The following is a 25,990-nucleotide window of genomic DNA, read 5'->3' as shown; positions in this document are numbered from 1 at the left end:
ACTCCAAGGGTTATTACGAGGAGAGATTACACAAATTAGGGTTGTAGGGCCCAAGTTTCGGGCCGCGCCGACCTGGACGCCTGTTTTTCGCGCCACAAAGTGCGCCTAAAAAAAACTTCCAGATTCTTCGGCTTCCTGCTGGTCCTCTTGAGCCGGGCATGGCGCAGTACGAGCTATAGGGGGCGAAGCACGAGCTGTAGGGGGCGAAGCCAGGTCCCTGCGCCAAAAACAGTGCCGAGACCTCTGCACATGCGCGCTACAGTGGGCACGCATGTGCAGTAGCTCCAGGCGCCCAAAACTGTGTGGGAGGGGCCCGAAGCACACAGGCCCCTAGCCCTGGCCGAATGGCCTCGCTGGGGCTGCGTGCATAAGGCTCCTCCCACGCCCAGCTCCTGCTTCCTCCCGACCCGACTCGACTCCCGCATTCCCCCCCGCGCCCGGACCGGACCCGACACCGACCCGACCCCCCGGACTGGACCCGACCCGCGCTCCCCCCCCCCCCCCGACCTGACCTCCCTCTCCCTCGACCCGAACTCCCTCCCCCCCCCCCCCCACCCGAACCAACCCGACCTCCATCCCCCCCCCCTCCCCTCCCCCTCCTTCCCTCCCCTCCCACCCTTCTCCCTTCTCTTTTCCCCCCATCCCTCCCTCCCTCCCCTCCCCCTCCCCTCGCTGTCAGAAACACAGACACTGACAGACAGAGAATGAGAGACACACACAGACAGACAGACAGATAGAGACACTGAAACATACACACTGGGGGGGGGGGGGGCATCCCAGCATGCTGTTGGAGAGCTCCCGGTGCTGCAGTCAGTAAGTAGAAAATGTTTTATTTATTGATTTAAAAAAAAAATTATTAATTTTTTTGATTGATTTATTGGTTGATTTATTGATGTTTTTATCATTTATTATTGATGATGGCTCTTTATTTGTAAAACTGAAATGTTTAATGTTTGTAAACTTCCCTTTAAACACCCCCCTCCCCCCGCCCATTCCCTGCGCCTGATTTGTAACCTACGCCTGATTTTCTAAAGTGTAGACAAGGTTTTTTCCAGCGTACAAAAATCTTCACTTACTCCATTCTAAGTTAGTTTGGAGTAAGTTTTCACTGCCGAAACTTTGAAAACAGGTGTAAGTGGCCGGACACGCCCCCAATTGAAAAAAAAATTCTTTCCAAAGTGAAACTGTTCTAACTGACTAGAACTGGAGCAAACTAAATGGCGAGAATTTGAATTTCTAAGATACTCCGTTCTACACCAGTTGCTCCAAAAAATCAGGAGCAACTGAGGCCGAAACTTGGGCCTGTATTCTCTAGAATTTAGAAGGTTAAGGGGTGATCTGATTGATGTTTGCAGGATGTTAAGGGGAACAGATAGGGTAGATAGAGAAAGACTATTTCCGCTGGTTGGGGAGACGAGGACCAGGGGACAGAGTCTAAAAATTAGAGCCAGATCTTTCAGGAGTGAATTTAGGAAACATTTCTACACACAAAGGGTGGGAGGAGTTTGGAACTCTCTTCCGCAAACGGCAATTCGTGCTCAATCAATTGTTCATTTTAAATTTGAGATTGATAGATATGGCCATTGGCAGGTATATTGAGTTAGGTCACAGATCAGCTATGATCTTATTGAATGGCAGAGCAAGCTCGAGGGGCTCAATGACCTACTCCTGTTCCTAATTCCTAAGAGATGCGGAATGCTTTTGGGCGAGCTTAGGGCCTAGACAGCTGAAGGCATGACCACCGATGGTGGAGCGATTATAATCAGGGATGCTCAAGGGGGCAGAATTAGAGGAATTCAGACATCTCAGGGGGGATTGGGACCGAGGGACAAGTCACTGATGGTCCATGATGAATACCACCAATACGGACCAAGACTTTGTACAGAGAAGAATTGGTATTGATTGTTTTGTTTGGGATATACTGGCATTGTATCTGAACGCTCTTTGTTTCTGTAATGGCCTGTGGCTCTGGTCAGACGGTCAATGCTCAATCGCTTCCATCACAGCCTCACATTGCTAGAACCTTTTGGATTTTACCAGCACTTCAACATCAGGGGCACTCGGACAAAGGGAGGTCGCTGCTCCTGGGAAGTGGGTCCAAGTTCCAGGCCGAGATTTTCCTACCCACCAGCCCAATGCAATCACCAGTAGAGAAATAAAAGACATTTAAAAGATGTTTTTTGGCTGATTTGAAGACTATAAAATGTAATGAGACAGTAAGGAGTACAAAGAGCAGGTCAGGCGCAGGAGGGACGAGAAGGGCAGTATGATCTGTTTGCTCACCCGGAAGAATGGCTGCTTCTTCACTTCTTCTGCATCCCGTTCACTGGACCCCAAGCGACGTTCAGGATTCCTCCGCAGCAGCTGGGCATCAAACAAACTCTGATCATTACTGAGTCACTTAACGTGTGCTACACCTGGCTGTGAAGCCAGGTCGCTGCAGTGCGGGCAGGTGCAGCAGGAGGGGCAAAGGAATGGCAAGAGTTCGTGGATGGAAGTGACCGCGGCCCAGAAGAGCCGAGGGCCCAGGGGCAGCACGGGTCAGCCCACACTGCGATATGTGTGCACTGGGTCCGTGCAGCAGAGCTGGTCTCCAGTCGTCCTGGGGTAATCCTTGCCACTGGACCAAGGCCTGGCTCTGTCAAGCCCGTGTGGTGGCTGGTGTGCAACGGCCACCCCACGTTAAAAAAATCCACGCACAGACATCTTCCACCCTTCACGATGTAGTTCGGGATCTGGGATATTAGTTCGAGATCTGGAACATTGAAACACCTGTGAACTCATCCCTTTTTGGCATGGAAGCAAGTCATCCTCGCTTCGAGGGACTGCCTATGAATATCCTTCCCCATGCTTAGTCACTTTTCACATCATAGAATCGTAGACATTTACGGCACAGAAGGAGGCCATTCATGTCCACGCCGGCCCACAAAGAGCTACTCAGCCTAATCCCACTTTCCAGCTCTAGGTCCGTAGCCCTGTAGGTGCACATCCAAGTATTTTTTTAAAAAGTGGTGAGGTTCCTGCCTCTACCACCTTTCAGGCAGTGAGTGCTAGACACCCACCACATTCTGGGTGAAAAAAAGTTCTCCTCAAATCCATCGACCAATTACTTTAAATCTAAGCCCCCTGGTTGTTGACCCCTCTGCTAAGGAAAACAGGTCCTTCCTATCCACTCTATCTAGGCCCCTCATAATTTTATACACCTCAATTAAATCTCCCCTCAACCTTCTTTGTTCCAAAGAAAACAAACCCAGCCTATCCAATCTTTCCTCAAAGCTAAAATTCTCCAGTCCTGGCAACAACCTGGTACCCTCTTCCAGTGCAATCACATCCTTGTTGTAATGCAGTGACCAGCAATGTTTCCTGTAAGCTGCACAGACACGCAGGGTTCCAGAGAACCACTGTAGCTGAATCGCCAATGTAAAAACTGCATTATAAATGGCCCGCACAGCCCAAGGCCCAACACACTGACAGGGAGCACGGGTGACCAGAATTGTATGTCGTACTCTAGCTGTACGTGGATCATTTCAAACTTCGACAGTAAAGAAACTGAGAGGGGAGGCGAGTTGTGTGGTGCAGGCTCTCGACCACTCAAGCTGTCTCTGCTGTCAGACTGTGTCCAACATCAAATCCTGGCTGTGACAACTTACTCCAACTCAATGCTGGGAATACCGAAGCCATTATCTTCAACCTCCACCACAACCTTTGCCCCCTGACCGCGGCCCAGCAAAGGCCATTTACAATCCCCGCCTGTTTACACTTCAGCTAAGCTTTGAAACTCACATTCTTTCCATCACAAAGACTGCTTACTTTCACAAATCCATCCATAACCTTCCCCATCCTCTGCCTCACCCACAGAATTTGATTTGCAACTAGAAACCCTCGTAGGAAAGCAAGATACTGGAAATCTGAAATGAAAACAGAAAATGCTGGAAATACTCAGCAGGTCAGGCAGCGTTTGTTGACCTCAAGTTTACTCCCACCTTGGCCTCCGACACTGTTCCAATGAAGCTCAACGTAAGCTCGAGGAACAGCACCTCATCTTTCGATCAGGCACTTTACAGCTTTCTGGACTCAACATCGAGTTCAACAGTTTCACACCAGAACCTCTGCCCCAGTTTTTCGGACGGCAGCTGATGATGATTCTGCCATTCCCATTCACACCTCCTCTACACCCAACTTTGGTTTCTTCACTTGTTCCATTACCATCTCCTTTCGCTTTGTACAATCACACCATTTGTCATTTAATCTCTCCTGCCTTCCACCCCATCACAGACCTTCCCTTTTGTCTTTTCCGCCCCTCCCCCTTTCCCTGCATCTAGAAACATAGAAATCTATAGCGCAGAAGGAGGCCATTTCGGCCCATCGTGTCCGCGCCGGCCGACAAAGAGCCACATGGCCCTCAGTCAGCAGCCTGTGAACAATGAACAATGACGGAAAAGCAAAGAGCATGGGGCCCAAACAGTCCGCCCCGCACAACTACGACACCCTTACACTGAAACATTCTACACTCCACCCCAACCGGAGCCATGGGATCTCCTGGGAGAGGCAAAAAAAGATTAAAAAACCCAGGCCAATTGGGGAAAAAAATCTGGGAAAATTCCTCTTCGACCCATCCAGGAGATCGAAACTAGTCCAGGAGATCACCCTGGCTGTATTCGATTCCCTGCAGTACTTACCATCGTATCTGTGTCAGTCAACAAGCGGTTATCCAATCGAATCCCAATTACCAGCTCTAGGTCAGTAACCCTGCATCTTACTGCACTTCAAGTGCCCATTTAAGCACCTTTTAAATGTGGTGAGGGTTTCTGCATCCATCACCCTTCCAGCAGTGAGTTCCAGACCCCCACAACCCTCTGCGTGAAGCAGCCCCCCCCCCCCTCAAATCCCCTCTGAATATTCCACCAACCACCTTAAAACTATGCCCCCTCGTAATTGACCCCTCCGCCAAGGGAAATAGACCCTTACCATCCATTATATCCAGGCCCCTCAAAATTTTATACACCTCAATGAGGTCTCCTCTCAATCTCCTCTGTTCCAATGAGAACAAACCCAGCCTCATTTGTCCTCATAGCTAAGATTTTCCATTCCAGGCAGCATCCTAGAAAATCTCCTCTGCATCCTCTCTAGTGCAATCACGTCCTTCCTATAATACAGCATCCAGAACTGCACGCAGTACTCCAGCTGTGGCCTAACCAAAGTATTATACAATTTAAGCATAACCTCCCTGCTCTTATATTCTATGCCTTGGCCAATAAAGGCAAGTATTCTGTATGTCTTCTTAACCACCTTATCCACCTGGCTTGCTACTTTCAGGGATCTGTGGACAAGCACTCCAAGTTCCCTTTGTTCATCTACACTATTAAGTGGTCTACCATTTAATGTGTATACTCTTTCCTTATTAGCCCTCCCAAAGTGCATCACACCTCACACTTCTCCAAATTAAATTCCATTTGCCACTGCTCTGCCCACCTGACCAGTAGATTGATATCCTCCTGCAGCCCATGACTTTCCTCTTCATTATCAACCACACGGCCAATTTAGTGTCATCTGCAAACTTCTTAATCATACTCCCTATATTCAAATCTAGATCATTGATATATACCACAAAAAGTAAGGGACCCAGTACTGAGCCCTGCGGAACCCCACTGGAAACATCCTTCCAGTCACAAAAACATCCATCAACCATTACCCTTTGCTTCCTACCTCCAAGCCAATTTTGGATCCAACTTGCCACTTTGCCCTGGATCCCATGGGCTTTAATCTTCATGACCAGCCTACCATGTGGGACCTTATCAAAAGCTTTGTTAAAATCCATACACACTATATCATACGCACTGCCCTCATCGACCCTCCTGGTTACCTCCTCACTTGCTTAAAACCTGATACATCTCTAACCGTTACCAGTTCTGACGAAAGCTCACTGATCTGAAACGTTAAACTCTGTTTCTCTCGCCTGACCTGCTGAGTGTTTCCAGCATTTTGTTTTTATTTTATAATCAGAAATCCTCATACTTGCCGTTGCCATTTCCAGATTGAAGGACACTCATCCTCGACCCCCAAATTCTGCTACCTATATCCTGCTCCACCATAAATTCCACTCTCCCATTACCCTTCCCGCTCTGACCTATGGTAGCTTGCTGTCCCCCGCACATTACATTTAAAATCTTTATCCTGGTCGAGAACATGCCTCTTGCCACTCCTCCAGCCATGTATCTCCCAGGCACTCCCTGCCTCAGCCCTCGAGGCATGGATGAGGATTTGAGCAGGCGAGCTGAGGCGGGGGGAGTGGGGGAAATGATGTTGGTCGAGGTAGGTGGTCTTGGTAATAGAGAGCTATGAGGTCGGAAGCTCAGCGGGCCAGAGGAGGTCCGAAATGTTAAGGCTGGATTTTGAATCAACTGTAAACTTTACGCAAACTCCACCCTCGTCGTTATTCACGTGCAGTCAACAATGAGGAGGACATGGACAGACTGGTGGATTTGGCGGATACACGACAGGTGAAATTCAATGTAGAAAAGGATTGGCTTGGGACATCTTCTGTGTTAAAGGCAAGACGATGAGTTAAGTCGGTCCCTTACCCTTCTCATTATGGCGATGGCCTCAGTAGAGAGGAATCGTGGGTATCGAACCTCATCATTGACGATACTGTCGAACACTTCCTCCTCATCATCCCCGGGGAATGGTGACTGCAAAACAAACCGTGAGAACAAAGTGCTTTAACCACAGCTCTGTTGAAATTAAGACTTAATGCCCTTTGAACTACTCAATTTAAGTCCCGTGTTTGCACAATGCGCCAAACACTGGTGTGTAAGGTGGCTGATAGTGAGCAGGGCAGCTGATAGTGAGCAGGGCAGCAGCACACAAGCGATCTCGGTTACAAATTCACACTTTGATTCCTTATCAGTCGCATTCGACAAACGACCAAACTCACATCCTTCACAACAGTGAAGATTTATAAGGCTATCCCAACGATTGCATGTTATTATTTGCTTATTATGTTTGTTATAAAATAAATCTTGTGCCTATTAGTTGTTGTTTGCATCTCTTTATATTATCGTATCATGCAGCTATGATAAAAGCATACCTTAGGCTGCTGGGCTAAAAACTGGACAAGATTCAATTGTAATTTGTAACAATTGCTTTATTTTAATATTTAAACTAAAAGGATAAATTATTTTCGATGCCCCATCTGCTGATTCACACTTCAATGCAATTCCCGAGCAGTCGGCAAACTTCTGCAAGGTGCCCAAGAGGTTATTTCTACTGTTGCTGAATTTATTCAGTCCTAATAGAGCCCGAGCTTGAGTTGTAAACTGTCAGTATGTAAGTGAGGTACCAGTAGGTATGTGAGAAGGCAAATATACTATCAATGCACAATGTGTGAGAGCATCTAAAACTGTGAGGCAGAGTTAGGTGGCTTCACATTATTCCTGCTATTTTGACTGACTTGATGTACACAGCTGCCAGCATTTGTTGCCCATCCCTCGGTTCCCTGAGGTGGTGGTGGGGGGCTATCATCACCCAATCATAGAATGATAGACAGGAGGCCATTCAGCCCATGGTGCTGGCTCTTGGAAAGAGTGATCCAATTGGTCCAACTACACTGCTCTTCCCCACAGCCCTGCAACATCCTTCAAGTACTTATCCAGTTCCCTTTTGAAAGTTACAATTGAATCTGCTTCCACCACCAAAGTCTCATGGCATCAAGTCAAACTTGGGCAAGGAAACCTCCTGCCGATAACCACCTACCGCCCTCCCTCAGCTGATGAATCAGTACTCCTCCACGTTGAACACCACTTGGAAGCAACACTGAGGGTAACAGGGGCACAGATTGTACTCTGGGTGAGGGACTTCAATGTCCATCGCCAAGAGTGGCTCAGTAGCACCACTACTGACCGAGCTGGCCAAGTCTTGAAGGACAGAGCTGCCAGACTGGGCCTGCAACAGGTGGTGAGAGAACCAACACCAGAGAAAAACCTACTTGACCTCGTCCTCACCAATCTATCTGTCACAGATGTATCTGTCCATGACAGCGTTGGTAGCACTGACCACAGCATTGTCCTCATGAAGATGAAGTCCTGTCTTCACACTGAGGATACTCGTGTTGTGTGACACTACCACCGTGCTAAATGGGGTAGATTCAGGACAGACCTAGCAGCTCAAAACTCAGCGCGGTGGGCCATCAGCAGCAACAGAATTGTATTCCACCACAATCTGTAACCTCATGGCCCGGCATATCCCTCACTCTACCATTACCATCGAGCCAGGGGACCAACCCTGGTTCAATGAAATGTGTAGAAGAGCATGCCAGGAGCAGCACCAGGCGTACCTAAAAATGAGGTGCCAACCTGGGAACACAGGTATGTATGCTAAACAGCGGAAACAGCATCCTATAGACAGAGCTAAACAATCCCACAATCAACAGAGGCCCGGCAGGTCGGGAGGCCCCAGAGAGTCCGGGAGGCCCCAGAGAGTCCGGGAGGCCCCAAGAGAGTCCGGGAGGTCCCAGAGTCCGGGAGGTCCCAGAGATCGGGAGGTCCACGGAGTCCGGGAGGATCCAGAGAGTCCGGGAGGCCCCAGAGAGTCCGGGAGGCCCCAGAGAGTCCGGGAGGCCCCAGAGATCGGGAGGTCCACGGAGTCCGGGAGGATCCAGAGATTGGGAGATCAGGAGTCCGAGGAGCGGGAGGCCCAGAGTTGGGCAAGGAGTTCTCAGCCCTCGTCCGGGCAGGTAAGTGATTGGCTGTTTGATTGATAAGTATCTCTCTTTCTCTTTTATAATCAGATCAGTCTAACTAGAGGGATGGCAGGCCAACTCAGTCCCGTGGAGTGCACATCCTGCGGCATGTGGGAAGTCCTGGACGCTTCGTGCAGCCTAGACAGCCATGTGTGCAGGAGGTGTCTCCAGCTTCAACTACTCGAGCTCTGCGTTTCAGAGCTTGAGCGGCGGCTGCAGTCACTGCGGTGCATCCGCGAGGCTGAGAGCTACGTAGATAGCACGTTTCAGGAGGTGCTCACCCCGCAGCTTAAAAGCTTTCAGGTAGAGGGGAAGTAGAGGAAGAATGGCTGGCTGGCAGGCAGGCAGGAGCCCCCCCCCCCCCCCCCCCCGAGTCCATCTCAGCCCAACCGATATTCTCAGCTGAGCACCGGTGAGGGCGATGGTTCCTCTGGGGAATGCAGAGAACCAAGTGCAAGGCACCATGGGTGGCTCAGCTGCACAGGGGGAAGGGACGAAGAATAAGAGAGCTGTAGTGTTTGGGGATTCAATAGTTCGGGGAACAGAGAGGCGTTTCTGCAGCTGTAGACGTGACTCCAGAATGGTATGGTATCTCCCTGGTGCCAGGGTCAAGGATGTCACAAAGTGAATGCAGGTGTTCTGGGGGAAGAGGGTAAACAGCTAGAGGTCGTGGTCCATATCGGGACCAATGACATAGGGAGAGAGAGGGATGAGGTCCTGCAGGCAGAATTTAGGGAGTTAGGAGAAAAATTAAAGGATAGGACCTCAAAGGTAGTAATCTCCGGGTTACTACCGGTGTCACGTGCTCATCATCATACGCAGTCCCTCGGAATCGAGGAAGACTTGCTTCCACTCTTAGAATGAGTCCTTAGGTGGTTGAACAGTCCAATACGGGAACCACAGTCCGTGTCACAGGTGGGACAGATAGTCGTTGAGGGAAGGGGTGGGTGGGACTGGTTTGCCGCATGCTCTTTCCGCTGCCTGCGCTTGATTTCTGCATGCTCTCGGCGACGAGACTCGAGATGCTCAGCGCCCTCCCAGATGCACTTCCTCCACTTAGGGCGGTCTTTGGCCAGGGACTCCCAGATGTCGGTGGGCTGCCCAGCGAAGCTGATCAAGTGTGGTCAGTGCTTCAATGCTGGGGACGTTGGCCTAGACGAGGACATTGATGTTAGTGCATCTGTCCTCCCAGGGGATTTGTAGGATCTTGCGGAGACATCGTTGGTGATATATCTCCAGCGACTTGAGGTGTCTACTGTACATGGTCCATGTCTCTGATCTATACAGGAGGGCGGGTATTACTACAGCCCTGTAGACCATGAGCTTGGTGGTAGATTTGAAGGCCTGGTCTTCAAACACTCTTTTCCTCAGGCGGCCGAAGGCTGCGCTGGTGCACTGGAGACGGTGTTGAATCTCTTCATCAATATCTGCTTTTATTAATAGGCTCCCAAGGTATGGGAAATGGTCCACGTTGTCGATCTTGATGACTGGGGGGCAGTGCTGTGCGGCGAGGACAGGCTGGTGGAGGACCTTTGTCTTACCTATGTTTAGCGTAAGGCCTATGCTTTATTACGTCTCAGTTCAGCCTCAGAATGTGCGCAGACGCAGGCGTCGTCCGCGTACTGTAGCTCGACGACAGAGTTTGGGGTGGTCTTGGACCTGGCCTGGAGGCGGCGAAGGTTAAACAGCTTTCCACTGCTTCTGCAGTTTAGTTCCACACCAGCGGGGAGCTTGTTGATTGTGAGGTGGAGCATGGCAGCGAGGAAGATTGAGAAGAGGATGATGCAGCCCTGTTTGACCCCGGTCCGGATGTGGATTGGGTCTGTAATGGATCTGTTGGTAAGGATCACGGCCTGCATGTCATCGTGGAGCAGGCGGAGGATGGTGACGAACTTTTGGGGACATCCGAAACAGAGGAGGACACTCCATAGACCCTCACGGTGACAGTGTCAAAGGCCTTTGTAAGGTCGAAGAAGGCCATGTATAAAGGCTGGTGCTGTTCCCTGCATTTTTCCTGCAGCTGTCGCGCTGCAAAAATCATGTCCATTGTGCCCCATAGGGGACAAAATCCACATTGTGACTCCGGGTACAAGAATAGAAGGATAGAGAGGATGATTACATGGCTGGAGAGTTGGTGTGGGAGGGAGGGCTTTAAATTCTTGAGGCATTGGGACTACTTCTGGGGGAGATGGGACCTCAACAGCGCCCTGTAATGTTTCCTCTGTCCATCTTTGGCTCGTTTGCCGTGAAGGAGTTCAGAGTAGAGCGCTTGTTTCGGGAGTCTCGTGTCTGGCATGTGGACGACGTGGCCCGCGCAGCGGAGCTGATCAAGTGTGGTCAGTGCTTCAATGCTGGCCTGGTCGAGGACGCTAACGTTGGTGTGTCCGTTCTGCCGGGGAATTTGTAAGATTTTGTGGTAACCAGGAGGGTCGATGAGGGTAGTGCGTACGATGTAGTATATATGGACTTTAGCAAAGCTTTTGATAAGGTCCCACATGGCAGACTGGTCACGAAGGTAAAAGCCCATGGGATCCAGGGCAAAGTGGCAAGTTGAATCCAAAATTAGCTTCGAGGCAGGAAGCAAAGGGTAATGGTTGATAGATGTTTTTGTGACTGGAAGAATGTTTTCAGTGAGGCTCAGTACTGGGTCACTTGCCTTTTGTGATATAAGTCAATGATCTAGGTTTGAATATAGAGGGTATGATTAAGAAGTTTGCAGATGACACTAAAATTGGCTGTGTGGTTAATAATGAAGAGGAAAGTCATGGACTGCAGGAGGATATCAATCTACTGGTCAGGTGGTCAGAGCAGTGGCAAATGGAATTTAATTCAGAGAAGTGTGAGGTGATGCACTTGGGGAGGGTTAATAAGGAAAGGGTATACACATTAAACGGTGGGCCACTTAGAAATGTAGATGAACAAAGGGACCTTGGAGTCCTTGTCCACAGATCTCTGAAAGTAGGCCAGGTAGATAAGGTGGTTAAGGCATACGGAATGCTTGCCTTTATAGAGTCTTGTGAACCCTAAGCCACTCACAGTGCAACAGCTCCACAACTATTTTAAGTTGAAACCATAAATCAAGTGTCCCCTTATTAAAGGGGGCACTCAAACCGACAAATAAACAAATTAAGTTTTTACCGTAAACTTAAATCAAATTAAAATTTGGCTGCTGGGGGTGATGATCCCTCCGGTGCCCACCTCTCGCGGAAGGCCACGAGCGTACCGTGAGGACACCGCCTGGCTTGAACGTAAACGTGGAAGAGAGGCAGGCAGTCGGGCTGAGTGATCCCCTCCATCGCCCGCTGCCAGGACCAGTTAATGGCCACCTTGGTCAGGCCCACGAGCAGTTCTACAAGAAGGCCTTCCGACCTGCCCGTTTCCCCCCCCCCCACACAGGGTGCCCAAAGATCAGGAGCGTGGGACTGAAGTGTAAGGCAAGGCATAGAATACAAGAGCAGGGAGATTATGCTTAAATGCTGGAGTACCGCGTGCAGTTCTGGGCACCGTATTATAGGAAGGACGTGATTGCACTGGAGAGGGTGCAGAGGAGATTTACCAGGATGCTACCTGGAATGGAGAATCTTAGTTATGAGGACAGATTGGATAGGATGTGTTTGTTCTCAGTGGAACAGAGGAGGTTGAGAGGAGACCTCATTGGAGGTGTACAAAATTTTGAGGGCCTGGATATAGTGGATATTAAGGGCCTATTTCCCTTGGTGGAGGGGTCAATTACGAGGGGGCATAGTTTTATGGTGGTTGGTGGAAGGTTCAGAGGGGATGTGAGGGGAAGAGGATTGTGGGGGTCTGGAACTCACTGCCTGGAAAGGTGGTAGAGGCCTCACCAGATTTAAAAGGAGCTCGAATGGGCACTTGAAGTGCCGTAAGCTGGAGGGTTATGGACCTAGAGCTGGTAATTGGGATTAGACTGGATGACCTTTCGTTGGCTGGCACAGATACGATGGTAAGTACTTCAGGGAATCGAATATAGCCAGAGTGATCGAGTTGACGCGTTTCGATCGCCTGGATGGGTCGGAGTGAAATGTTCCCAGATTTTCTCCCCAATTGGCCTGGGTTTTTATCTGATTATTTGCCTCTCCCAGGAGAGCACATGGCTCCAGTTTGGCGGGGGGTGGGGGGAATTGAAAAATGTTGCGATGGATGGAGTATTGCAGGTGTGTGGGGCGGACTGGTTGGACCAGATGCTCTTTATCTTTCCTCCATTGTTCATAGGTTTATATGTAACCTTCAGGGCTGCTGACCGAGGGCCGTGCGGCTCTTTGTCGGCCGGTACGGACACGATGAGCTGAAATGGCCTCCTTCTGCGCTGTAAATTTCTATGTTTCTAAATCAAATCAAAAGGTCTGCAGTCCTGCCACATCCAGTGGTGAATGGTGGTGGACCACTAAAGAACTAATGGGGGAAGGAAACTCCATCAATATCCCCCTTCTGATTGATGGCGGAGCCCAGCACGTGAGTGCAAAAAACATGGCTGAAACATCCCAGCTGCTGTGCTGAGGACTTGTGCTCCTAACTAGCCGCGCCTCTAGCCAAGCTGTCCCAGTACAGCTACAACACTGGCATTTATCCGACAATGTGAAAAACTGCCCAGCTATGTCCTATCTACAAAAAGCAGGACAAGTCTAATCCGGCCTATTAGCGCCCCATCAGTCGACTTACAATCATCAGCAAAGTGATGGGCGATATAAAGCGGCACTTACCCACCAATAACTTGCTCACAATGTCCAATTTGGGTTCCGCCAGGACCACTCGGCTCCAGACCACATTATAGCCTTGGTCCAAATATGGACAAAAGAGCTGAAATCCAGAGGTGAGCTGAGACTGACAGCCCTTGAATCATAAAAATTTACAGCACGGAAGGAGGCCATTTCGGCTCATTGTGTCCGGACCGGCCGACAAAGAGCTATCCAGCCTAATCCCATTTTCCAGCTCTCGGTCCGTAGCCCCGTAGGTTACGGCATTTCAAGTGCACATCCAAAGTATTTTAAAAATGTGGTGAGGGTCTCTGCCTCTACCACCCTTTCAGACCCCTAACACCCTCTGGGTGAAGAAATTTACCCTCATATCTCCTCTAAACCTCCTACCAATTACTTTAAATCTATGCCCCCTGGTTGTTGACCCCTCTGCTAAAGGAAATAGGTCCTTCCTATTCACTCTAACTAGGTCCCTTATAATTTTATACACCTCAATCAAGTCTCCCCTCAGCCGCCTCTGTTCCAAAGAAAACAACCCCAAGCCTATCCAATCTTACCTCATAGCCAAAATTCTCCAGTCCAGGCAACATCCTCTGCACCCTCTCCAGTGCAATCACATCTTTCCTGTAATGTGGTGATCAGAATGGCACGCAGTACTCTAGTTGTGGCCTAACTAGTGTTTTATACAGTTCAAGCATATCCTCCCTGCTCTTGTATTCTATGCCTCGGCTAATAAAGTCAAGTATTCGTGTGCCTTCTTAACCACCCTATCTACCTGGCCTGCTACCTTCAGGGATCTGTGGACCTGCACTCCAAGGTCCCTGTGTTCCTCTATACTTCTCAGTGTCCTACCATTTAATGTGTATTCCCTTGCCTTGTTAGACCTCCCCAAATGCATTACCTCACTTCTCCTGACCAGTTCATTGATAGCTTCCTGCAGTCTACAGCTTTCTTCTTCATCATCAACCACACAGCCGAATTTAGTGTCATCTACAAACTTCTTAATCATACCCCCTACATTCAAGTCTAAATCATTGATATATACCACAAAAAGCAAAGGACCCAGTACTGAGCCCTGCAGAACCCCACTGGAAACATCCTTCCAGTCACAAAAACATCCATCAACCAATACCCTTTGCTTCCTGCCTCAGACAATTTTGGATCCAACTTGCCACTTTGCCCTGGATCCCATGGGCTTTTACTTTCGTGACCAGTCTGCCATGTGGGACCTTATCAAAAGCTTTGCTAAAATCTATTTACACTACATCAAATGCACTGCCCTCATTGACCCTCCTGGTTATCTCCTCAAATAATTCAATCAAGTTAATCAGACACGACCTTCCTTTAACAAATCCATGCTGACTGTCCTTGATTGATCCATGTCTTTCTAAATGAAGATTTATTCTGTCTCTCAGGATTAATTCCAATAATTTGCCCATTCCTGAGGTTAGGCTGACTGGCCTGTCATTACTCGGTCTATCCCTTTCTCCCTTTTTAAACACAGGTACCACGTTAGCAGTTCTCCAATCCTCTGGCACCACACCTGTAGCCAGAGAGGACTGGAAAATGGTCAGAACCTCTGCTGTTTCCTCTTTTGTTTCTCTTAACAGCCTGGATACATTTCATTTGGGCCTGGGGATTTATCCACTTTCAAAGCTGCTAAACACCTTAATACGTCCTCTTTCGCATGGTTATTTCATCTAATATTTCACACTCCTCCTCCCTGATTGCAATGTCTGTATTGCCCCTCTCTTTTGTGAAAACAGACGCAAAGTATTCATTAAGAACCAAGCCCACGTCTTCCGCCTCCACACACAGGGCCCAAGTTTCCACAAGAAAAAAAACGGGTGCCCCTCCGAGCTGGGCACCCGTTTTTCGCGCCTAAAACGGCGCCTAAAAAAATCCTCTGTATTCTCCACCGACTTACAGGTCCTCTGGCCCTCGGCGCAGCCAGCACGAGCTGTAGGGGGGGCGGAGCCAGGTCCCGGCGCTGAAAACCGTGCCGGGACCTCTGCACATGCGCACTATAGTCGGCACGCATGTGCAGTAGCTCCAGGCGCCGAACTGTGTGGGAGGGGCCCGAAGCACGCAGCCCCTAGCCCTGGCCCAATGGCCTCACTGGGGCTGCTTGAATAAGGCTCCTCCCACGGCCAGCTCCTGCTCCCCGCCGACCAGACCCGACACTCGCTCCACTCCCCCGCCGACCAGACCCGAGACCCGACACCCGCTCCCTCCCCCCGCCCCGACCCGACACCCGCTCTTCCCCCCGCCCCGACCGACACCCGCTCTCCCCCCCCCCGACCGAGACCCGACGCCCGCTCCGACCCGAGGCCCGCTCCCCCACTCCCCTCCTCTCCCCCTCTCCCCCTCAGCAGCACGAACAGCTGCAGAAAGGTAGGAAGATGGTTTATTTAATCTTTTCTTGGCTTATAAATGTTTATTCAGGTTGGATTTATTTGTATAATATTTGTAGAAGTATAAATAAGGATTTATTGTTGAATTTAATGAGTTCCCTTCCCCCCACCCCACCTCGTTCCGGACGCCTAATTTGTAACCTGCGCCTGATTTTTTAATGTGTAGAACAGGTTTTTTCAGTTCTACAAAAATCTTCACTGGCTCCATTCTACTTTAGTTTGGAGTACGTTTTCACTGTGCAAACTTTCAAATCAGGCGTCAGTGGCCGGACACGCTCCCTTTTGAAGAAAAAATTCTGTTCTAAACTAAACTACCGGACTAGAACTGCAGAAAAAAAAATGTGGAGAATTGCGATTTCTAAAATAGTCCGTTCTCCACCAGTTGCTCCTAAAAATCAGGCGCGAATCATGTGGAAACTTGGGCCCACAGATTTATCTTTATGGTCTCAAATGCACCTTTCTCTAGTTATCCTATTGCTCTTAATGTATTTATAAAACATCTTTTGGTTTTCCTTGATTCTGCCTGCCAAAAATTTTTCATGCTCTCTCTTTACTTTCCTAATTTCCTTTTTAATTGCACCTCTAAACTTTTGTATACTCTAGAGTTTCTGCAGTATTGGGCCCTTGGTATCTGCCTCCCTCTTTTTCTTTATCCTATCCTGTATGTCCCTTGTCACCAGGGGGCTCTCGATTTGTAGTCCCACCTTTTTTCTTTAAAGGAACATACTTGCTCTGTACCCTCTGGATCTCCTCCTTGAATGCCTCCCACTGCTCTGACACTGATTTACCTTCAAGTAGCTGTTTCCAGTCCACTTTGTTTAAATCCCATCTCAGCTCAGAAAAATTGGCTTTTCCCCAATTGAGAACTTTTATTCCTGGTCTATCTTTGTCCTTTACCATAACTATCCTAAATCTAACTGAATTATGATCACTAGCACCAAAATGCTCTCAAGTTGACATCAAGGCAGCACTTGACCGTTTAGCATCAAAGAGCCCAAATAAAATTGAAGTCAATGGGGCTCAGGAGGAAAATTCTCCATTGGCTGGAGACGTACCTAGCACAAAGGAAGATCACAGAATCATAGAATCCTATAGCACAGAAGGAGGTCATTTAGCCTGTCGTGCCTGTGCCAGCTCTTTTAAGAGCTATTCAATTAGTCCCATGGCTGTGGTTGTTGGACGCCAATCATCACAGGACATCCCTACAGGAGGTCCTCAGGGTGGTGTCCAGGTACCAACTTCAGCTGCTTCATCAATGACCATCCCTCCATTACAAGGTCAGAAGTGGGGATGTTCGCTGATGATTGCAGTGTTCAGTTCCATTCTCAACTCCTCAGATAATGAAGCAGTCCATGCCCACATGCAGCAAGTCCTGGACAACATCTGTGGAATTCTCTGCCCAAGGAAGCAGTTGAGGCTAGCTCATTGAATGTATTTAAGTCACAGATACATAGATTTTTAACCAATAAGGGAATTAATGGTTATGGGGAGCGGGCGGGTAAGTGGAGCTGAGTCCACGGCCAGATCAGCCATGATCTTGTTGAATGGCGGAGCAGGCTCGAGGGGCTAGATGGCCTACTCCTGTTCCTAATTCTTATGTTCTTATGTTTATCCAGGTTTGGGCTGATAAGTGGCAAGTAACTTTCGCACCACACAAGTGCCAGTCAATGACCATCTCTAAGCAAGAAAGAATCTAACCACCTCCCCGTGACATTCAATGGCATTACCATTGTCGAATCCCCCACCATCAATTCCTGGGGGGTCATTGACCATAAACTGGACTAGCCATGTAAATACTATGTCTACAAGAACATGTCAGACGCTGGTTATTCTGCGACGAGTGACAAACTAGGGTTGTATTCACTGGAATTTAGAAGATTAAGGGTGATTTGATCAAAGTTTTCAACATATTATGGGGAACTGATATGGTAGATAGAGAGAAACTATTTCTGCTTGTTGGGGAAATCGAAGACTAGAGGGCATTAGCACTCGGTCTTTCAGGAGTGAAGTTAGGAAACACTTCTACATGCGAAGAGTGGTAGAAGTTTGGAACTCTCTTTCGCAAATGGTAGTTGATGTTAGGTCATTTGTTAATTTTAAATCTGAGATTGAGAAGATTTCCGTTACCCAAAGGTATTAAGGGATGTGGGGCAAAGGCGGGTATATGGAATTAGGTCGCATATCAGCCATGAATGGCAGAACAGGCTCGAGCGGCTGAATGACCGACTCCTATTCCTATGTTCCCAACAGCCTTCTCTTAAGAATAAAACACACAAGGGGTATATTCACATCCACAAGTTCCATGTAATCATGATCCTCTTCAACTCACCTCTCCCACCAACATTTCATAGATGAGAACACCGAGCCCCCACCAGTCCACAGCCCGTGTATAGGATGTGTCCGTCAGAACCTCGGGTGCAAGGAACTCCGGAGTACCACAGAAAGTGCTTGTCCTTTCTCCATAGCCCATATCTACAGGGGAAAAAAAACAGATGCTGTGAGCCTTTTCCATTACACAGTTTGAGCTGAACACATCAATTACTGTTGTGGAATTCACACGAGTCCACAGAATAAACCCAGACCTGTACCAAGGTGTACTTAACCTAAGTATGAAAGCACTGCTGGCCCTAATGGAATCAAAAATGTCTTAAGTAAAGCATATTGGGTAAGGAGGAGGAAATGGGAAACGCACTCAGTTCAGTGGTAGCACTCATGTTTCTGAGTTAGAAAGTCGTGGGTTTCAGTCCCACTGAAGGAATCAAGCACATAATCCAGGCTGACACTCCAGTGCGGTACTGAGGGAGTGCTGCACTGTCGGAGGGGCCGTCTTTCAGATGAGTTGTTAAACCTCTCGGGTAGACCAAGATCACCAAAATACATAATCTGGTCATTATCTCATTGTTGTTTGGATGAGACGATAAACTTCTCATGGCACTGCAAAAATGGCACTGCACTATTTCAAAGTAGAGCAGGGGAGTTCTCCCCATTGTTCTGGCCAAAATTTATCCCTCAATTAACAACTTCAAAAACATATGATCTGGTCATTTATCTTATTACTGTTTGTGGGACCTTGCTGTGTGCAAAATAGCTGTCACATGAAGCACTTTGGTATATCCTGAGGTTGTGAAAGACCAAATGTAAATACAAGTAAATGCATGGAGGGTTGGGAGAGACACACAACATTGGAATAAAGAGTGGTGCAGGAAAAAAAAGGATCAGACAGGAGATAAATGCGAATCAGACTGAGGCAGGTTTGGAGTGCATGTGCATAAATGCACAGAGCTTGACACATAAGGTTGGAGAGCTGTAGGCACAAGTTGCCACGTGGGATCATGATGTAGTAGCAATGGGATTTTTCAATTATCCTAATATAGACTGGGTAACAGGGTAACATAAACAGTGTAAAGGGCAGAGAGACAGAGGAATTCCTCAAATGATCGGTGATTTTCCAGCCCAACGAGGAAGGAAGCAATAACTTTATTTATATAGCACCTATAACGCAGTAAAATGTCCCAAGGTGCTTCACAAGAGCATTATCAATCAAGATTTAACTTAAGGAGTTATTAGGACAGGTGACCAAAAGCTTGGTCAGAGAGGTAGGTTTTAAGGGGCGTCTTAAAGGAGAGAGAGGTAGAGAGGTGGAGAGGTTTAGAAAGGGGATTCCAGAGCTTAGGCCCCAGGCAGCTGATGGTGAAGCAATTAAAATCAGGGATGAGCAAGAGGGCCAAATTGGAGGAGCAGACACATCTGGGAGGATTGCAGGGCTGGAGGAGATTAAAGAAATAGGGAGAGAGAGGCCATGGAGCTATCTGAAAACAAGAATGGGGCTTAAAATCGAGGCGGTGCCAATGTAGGTCAGCGAGCACAGGGACGATGGGGGAGTGGGACTTGGTGTGAGTTAGGACATGGTCAGCGAGCACAGGGACGATGGGGGAGTGAGACTTGGTGCGAGTTAGGACACGGTCAGTGAGCACAGGAACGATGGGGGAGTGGGACTTGGTGCGAGTTAGGACACAGTCAGTGAGCACAGGAACGATGGGGGAGTGGGACTTGGTGCGAGTTAGGACACGGTCGGTGAGCACAGAGACGATGGGGGAGTGGGACATGGTGTGAGTTAGGACACTGTCAGTGAGCACAGGAACGATGGGGGAGTGGGACTTGGTGCGAGTTAGGACACGGTCAGCGAGCACAGGGACGATGGGGGAGTGGGACATGGTGTGAGTTAGGACACGGTCAGCGAGCACAGGGACGATGGGGGAGTGGGACATGGTGTGAGTTAGGACACGGTCAGTGAGCACAGGAACGACGGGGGAGTGGGACATGGTGCGAGTTAGGACACTATCAGCGAGCACAGGAACGACGGGGGAGTGGGACATGGTGCGAGTTAGGACACGGTCAGTGAGCACAGGGACGATGGGGGAGTGGGACATGGTGTGAGTTAGGACACGTTGAGTGAGCACAGGGATGATGGGGGAGTGGGACTTGGTGTGAGTTAGGACACGGTCAGTGAGCTAAGGGATGATGGGGGAGTGGGACTTGGTGCGAGTTCGGACACGGTCAGTGAGTACAGGGACGATGGGGGAGTGGGACATGGTGCGAGTTAGGACACGGTCAGTGAGTACAGGGACGATGGGGGAGTGGGACTCGGTGCGAGTTAGGACACGGTCAGTGAGTACAGGGACGATGGGGGAGTGGGACATGGTGCGAGTTAGGACACGGTCAGTGAGTACAGGGACGATGGGGGAGTGGGACTCGGTGCGAGTTAGGACACGGTCAGTGAGTACAGGGACGACGGGGGAGTGGGACTCGGTGCGAGTTAGGACACGGTCAGTGAGCACAGGGGGTGATGGGGGAGTGGGACATGGTGCGAGTTCGGACACGGTCAGTGAGTACAGGGACGACGGGGGAGTGGGACTTGGTGCGAGTTAGGACACGGTCAGTGAGCACAGGGGGTGATGGGGGAGTGGGACTTGGTGCGAGTTAGGACACGGTCAATGAGTACAGGGGTGATGGGGGAGTGGGACTTGGTGCGAGTTAGGACACGGTCAGCAGAATTCTGGATTACTTCTAGTTTATGGAGGGTGAAAGATGGGAGGTTGGCCAGGAGAGAATTGGAACAGTCAAGTCTAGAAGTAACAAAGGTATGGATGAGGGTTTCAGCAGCAGATCAGTTGAGGCAGCGGTGGAGACGGACGATGTTACAAATGTGATCGGAATCTCATCTCAGGATCAATTATGACAGTAGGGTTGCCAAAAGTCTGGTTCAGCCTCATAGTTACTGAGGAGAGGGCTGGCGTTGGTGGCTAGGGAATGGAGTTTGTGGTCGGGACCGAAAACAATGGCTTTGATCTTCCAAATATTTAGCAGGAGGACATTTTGTTCCTCCAGGACTGGAAGTCGGACAATTAACGCCAGACAAACCAGAAGCAGTGGAGGGGTCAAGGGAGGTGCTGGAGAGCTAGAGCTGGGTGTCGTCAGTGTACATGTGGAAACTGATGCTGTGTTTTCAGATGATGTCGCTGAGGGGCAAGAAATAAATGAGAAATAGGTCAGGGCCACGGATAGACTCCAGAGGTAATGATGCGGGAGCGGGAAGAGAAACCGTTGCAGGTGATTCTCTGACTACGACTGGATAGATAGGAATGGAACCAGGCGAGTGCAGTCCCGCCCAGCTGGACGGCGGCAGAGACCCTTTGTAGAGTGGTCAACTGTTTCAAAGGCTGTAGGCAGGTCGAGGAGGACGAGGAGGGATGGTTTACCTTTGTCACAGTCACATAGGATGTCATTTGTGACTTTGAAAAGATCTGCTTCAGTGCTGTGCCAAGGGCAGAGACTTGATTAGAAGGGTTCAAACATGGAGTTCTGGCAAAGATGGGCACGGATTTGGGAGGCGATAGCACGTTCCAAGGACATTGGCGAGGAAAGGGAGGTTGGAGATGGGGCGGTAGTTTGCAAGGATGGAGGGGTCGAGGGTTGTTTTCTTTTAGAGAGAGTGATGACGGCAGATTTGAGGGAGAAGGGGACAGTACCCGAGGAGAGGGAACCGTTATGAATAACAGTTGGGATTTTGAAAGTGCCATTGGATGCGACTTTGGGAGAGTGTTTTCCAGGGGCAGACACAGAAGGAAGTGGGGTTGGGAGGGGGAAGGGGAACGTGAGTGGAGAGCGATACGAGGAAGTGATCAGAGATGACCGTATATCTGTGATTGACACGATGGGAGTAGAGAGACCAAATGAGATGGCAAAGTCAAACAGGTGGCTGTGAATACGGTTTGCTGAGTTTAAGGGAGAGAGGGGATGGTGACTTGAGATGGAGCTTAAAATCAGCGAGGATGAGAAGTCGCTCGGTGCAGAGAGTGATGGAGGAAAGCAGTGAGGGTAACTTGGTGAGAAGCTTGTTGTAGTACCTGGGTGGGTGCTAGACGATGAGAATGCTAAAGAAAAACCAAATGCTGAAAGGAGGAGCAGGTACCAGGGAAGTAGGGAGCAGACCAAGGTGATATTTGGTGAGAAGGGTCATACTGCCACGGCTGGTCCTGGGCGGGGAAAGTGTTAGAAGGTATAGCCAGGTCCATGTCAGCATGGATTTATGAAAGAGAAATAAATCCTGCTTGACAAATCTTCTAGAATTTTTTGAGGATGTAACTAGTAGAATGGACAAAAAAGAACCAGTGGATGTGGTATATTTGGACTTTCAGAACGCTTTTGACAAGGTCCCAGGCGAGAGATTAAAGCACATGGAATTGGGGGTAATGTATTGATGTGGATAGAGAACTGGTTGGCAGACAGGAAGCAAAGAGTAGGAATAAATGGGTCCTTTTCAGATTGGCAGGCAGTGACTAGTGGGGTGCCGCAAGGTTCAGTGCTGGGACCCCAGCTATTTACAATATACATTAATGATTTAGACGAAGGAATTGAATGTAATATCTCCAAGTTTGCAGATGACACTAAGCTGGGTGGCAGTGTAAGCTATGAGGAGGATGCTAAGAGGTTGCAGGGTGACTTGGACAGACTAGGTGAGTGGGCAAATGCAAGGCAGATGCAGTATAATGTAGATAAATGTGAGGTTATCCACTTTGGTGGCAAAAACACGAAGGCAGAATATTATCTGAATGGAGGCAGATTAGGAAAAGGGGAGGTGCAACGAGACCTGGCTGTCATGGTACATTAGTCATTGAAAGTTGGCATGCAGGTACAGCAGGCGGTGAAGAAGTCAAATGTCATGTTGGCCTTCATAGCGGGAAGATTTGAGTATAGGAGCAGGGAGGTGTTACTACAGTTGTCCAGGGCCTTGGTGAGGCCACACCTTGAATATTGTGTACAGTTTTGGTCTCCTAATCTGAGGAAGGACGTTCTTGCTATTGAGGGAGTGCAGCGAAGGTTCACCAGACTAATTCTCGGGATGGCAGGACTGACATATGAAGAAAGACTGGATTTACTAGCTTATATTCTCTGGAATTTAGAAGAATGAGGGGGGGATCTCATTGAAACATATAAAATTCTGATGGGATTGGACAGGTTAGACGCAGGAAGAATGTTCCTGATGTTGGGGAAATCCAGAACCAGGGATCACAGTCTAAGGATAAGCGGTAAGCCATTTAGGACTGAGATGAGGAGAAACTTCTTCACTCAGAAAATTGTGAACCTGTGGAATTCTCTACCACAGAAAGTTGTTGAGGCCAATTCACTAAATATATTCAAAAGAGAGTTAGATGTGGCATTATGGCTAAAGGGATCAAGGGGTATGGAGAGAAGTTGCATGATCAGCCATGAACTCATTGAATGGCGGTGCAGGCTCGAAGGGCCGAATGGCCTACTCCTGCATGTACTTTCTATGTTTCTATGCACTGAGTTATGATGATCTGGAACGCGCTGCCTGAAAGTGTGGTGGGAGTGGATTCAATCGTAACGATCAAAAGGGAATTGGATAAAGGGTGCATACTGACCCCGGACTGGATAAAGAGGCCATACTGAGTCAGGACTGGATAAAGGGGCCGCACTGACCCCGGACTGGATAAAGGGGCCACACTGGATAAAGGGGCTGCACTGAGCCAGCGCTGCATTAACAGAAGTTATACCGACCTTCTTTACATAGTCCAAAATCAGCAATTTTCACATAACCCTGTGTGTCCAGGAGCAGGTTATCGAGCTTCAGATCCCTGCAGGAACAATACACATACTCGTAGAAATCAATGCCCAGAAGCAATAATTTTGGAATAATCTGCCAAGCAAGGTAACATTGGGGTTATTTAAAATACAACTGGAAGCACCATGCATTTTTATAGCATCCTCAGCAGCTGCCAGAATGCTTTACAGCCAATGAAATACTTTTTAAATGTGGTCACCTTTGGATGGCCAGAGAGGTCAGTGATGCAGAAGGGGAGTTGCATTACTGGGCTTGGCGTGGAGTTTTCCTACAACAGTGACTACACTTCAAAAAGTACTTAGAAACATAGAAATCTACAGCGTAGAAGGAGGCCATTTCGGCCCATGGTATCCGCGCTGGTCGACAAAGAGCCGCACGGCCCTTGGTCAGCAGCCCTAAAGGTTACATATAAACCTATGAACAATGAAGGAAAGGCAAAGAGCACCCAGCCCAACCAGTCCGCCTCACACAACTGTGACAACCCCTTATACTGAAACATTCTACACTCCACCCAAACCGGAGCCATGGGAGAGGCAAAAACCAATTGGGGGAAAAAAATCTGGGAAAATTCCTCTCCGACCCATCCGGGAGATCAGTCTGGCCGTATTCTATTCACTGCAGTACTTACCATTATATCTGCGCCAGCCAACAAAAGGTCATCCAGTCTAATCCCAATTACCAGCTCTAGGTCCGTAACCCTGCAGGTTAATGCACTTTAAGTGCCCATCCAACCATCTCTTAAATGTGATGAAGGTTTCTGCATCCACCACTCTTCCAGGCAGCAAGTTCTAGACCCCCACAATCCTCTGCAAGAGGAAGAGGCCTCCCCTCAAAACCTCCCACCAACCACCTTAAAACTATGCTCCCTCGTAAATGACCCCTCGACTAATGGAAATAGACCTTTACTATCCACTATGTCCAGGCCCCTCAATATTTTGGACGCCTCAGTGAGGTCTCCTCTCAACCTCCTCTGCACTTTGGGATGCTTGGTGGCCATGAAAGGCGCTATATAAATGCAAGTTTTTTTTTGAGTGAGTTAGTGCACTGGGACTGTGTGGAGTGAGCTGAGTTTGTGTACCAGAGGGGATTGGAGACTTGGATGATCTGAATCTGCTGGTTTTGGAGCTCCCACATTCGCTTTGTACAATACCAAACCATACAGATTCAGAGGAACAGGTTCAAACTCCTTACTGAGTATGATCACACATCCTCGGGTGGGTTTGAGTTCGTGAGTCTGAGGTTAACGATTGCTCATAAACAAACTGATGCAATAGTGATCTTCTGATCCAGAGTGTGGGAATGTTATTAATCATCGAATCATGGACTAGTACAGCACAGAAGACCCTTCGGCCCATCGAGTCTTCATTGGCTGTAAAGCGCTAAGGGACGTCCGGTGGTCGTGAAATGCAATGCATTCCAAATCCTAACCTTTTACTCGCTGAGTAAAAAAATTTTATCCTCATATCACCTCTGGTTCTTTTGCTTGAATCTGTGCCGTCTGGGTACTGACCCTTCAGCCAGTGGAAACCGCTTCTCTTTATTGACTCTCTAAACCCTTCATGATTTTAAACACCGCGATCAAATTCCCTCTTAGCTTTCTCTGCTCCAAGGAGAACAATCCCAGCTTCTCCGGTCTACCCACATAACTGAAGCCCCTCATCCCTGGAACCATTCTAGCAAAACTCTTCTGCACCCTCTCCAAAGCCTTCACATCCTTCCTACAGTCAACAAGCTCCCCACTGGAGTGGAACTAAATTACAGAACCAGTGGGAAGCTGTTCAACCTTCGCCATCTCCAGGCCAGGTCCAAGACCACTCCAACCTCTGTCGTCGAGCTACAGTACGCGGACAATGCCTGCGTCTGTGCACATAGAGAGGCTGAACTCCAGGACATAGTCGATGTATTTACTGAGGCGTACAAAAACATGGGCCTTACGCTAAACATCTGTAAGACAAAGATCCTCCACCAGCCTGTCCTCGCC

General features: G+C 48.8%; 1 protein-coding gene across 1 annotated transcript in view; it reads right to left on the bottom strand.

Annotated features, from left to right (window-relative positions):
- pkn1a (protein kinase N1a) overlaps positions 1–25,990 on the bottom strand; it is a 229,326-nt gene that overhangs the window by 3,859 nt on the left and 199,477 nt on the right. Inside the window, exons 18-21 of the mRNA XM_070869845.1 lie at positions 23,946–24,022; positions 18,193–18,335; positions 6,582–6,689; positions 2,284–2,364 (exon numbers count right to left, since the gene is read on the bottom strand). Of these exons, the coding sequence (XP_070725946.1) occupies positions 2,284–2,364; positions 6,582–6,689; positions 18,193–18,335; positions 23,946–24,022 (409 nt within the window). The remainder of the gene's footprint in view (positions 1–2,283; positions 2,365–6,581; positions 6,690–18,192; positions 18,336–23,945; positions 24,023–25,990) is intronic.

Source organism: Pristiophorus japonicus (assembly GCF_044704955.1).
Source record: "Pristiophorus japonicus isolate sPriJap1 chromosome 24 unlocalized genomic scaffold, sPriJap1.hap1 SUPER_24_unloc_1, whole genome shotgun sequence".
Taxonomy (NCBI): Eukaryota; Metazoa; Chordata; class Chondrichthyes; family Pristiophoridae; genus Pristiophorus; species Pristiophorus japonicus.
This window is presented reverse-complemented; position numbering and strand designations above follow the sequence as displayed.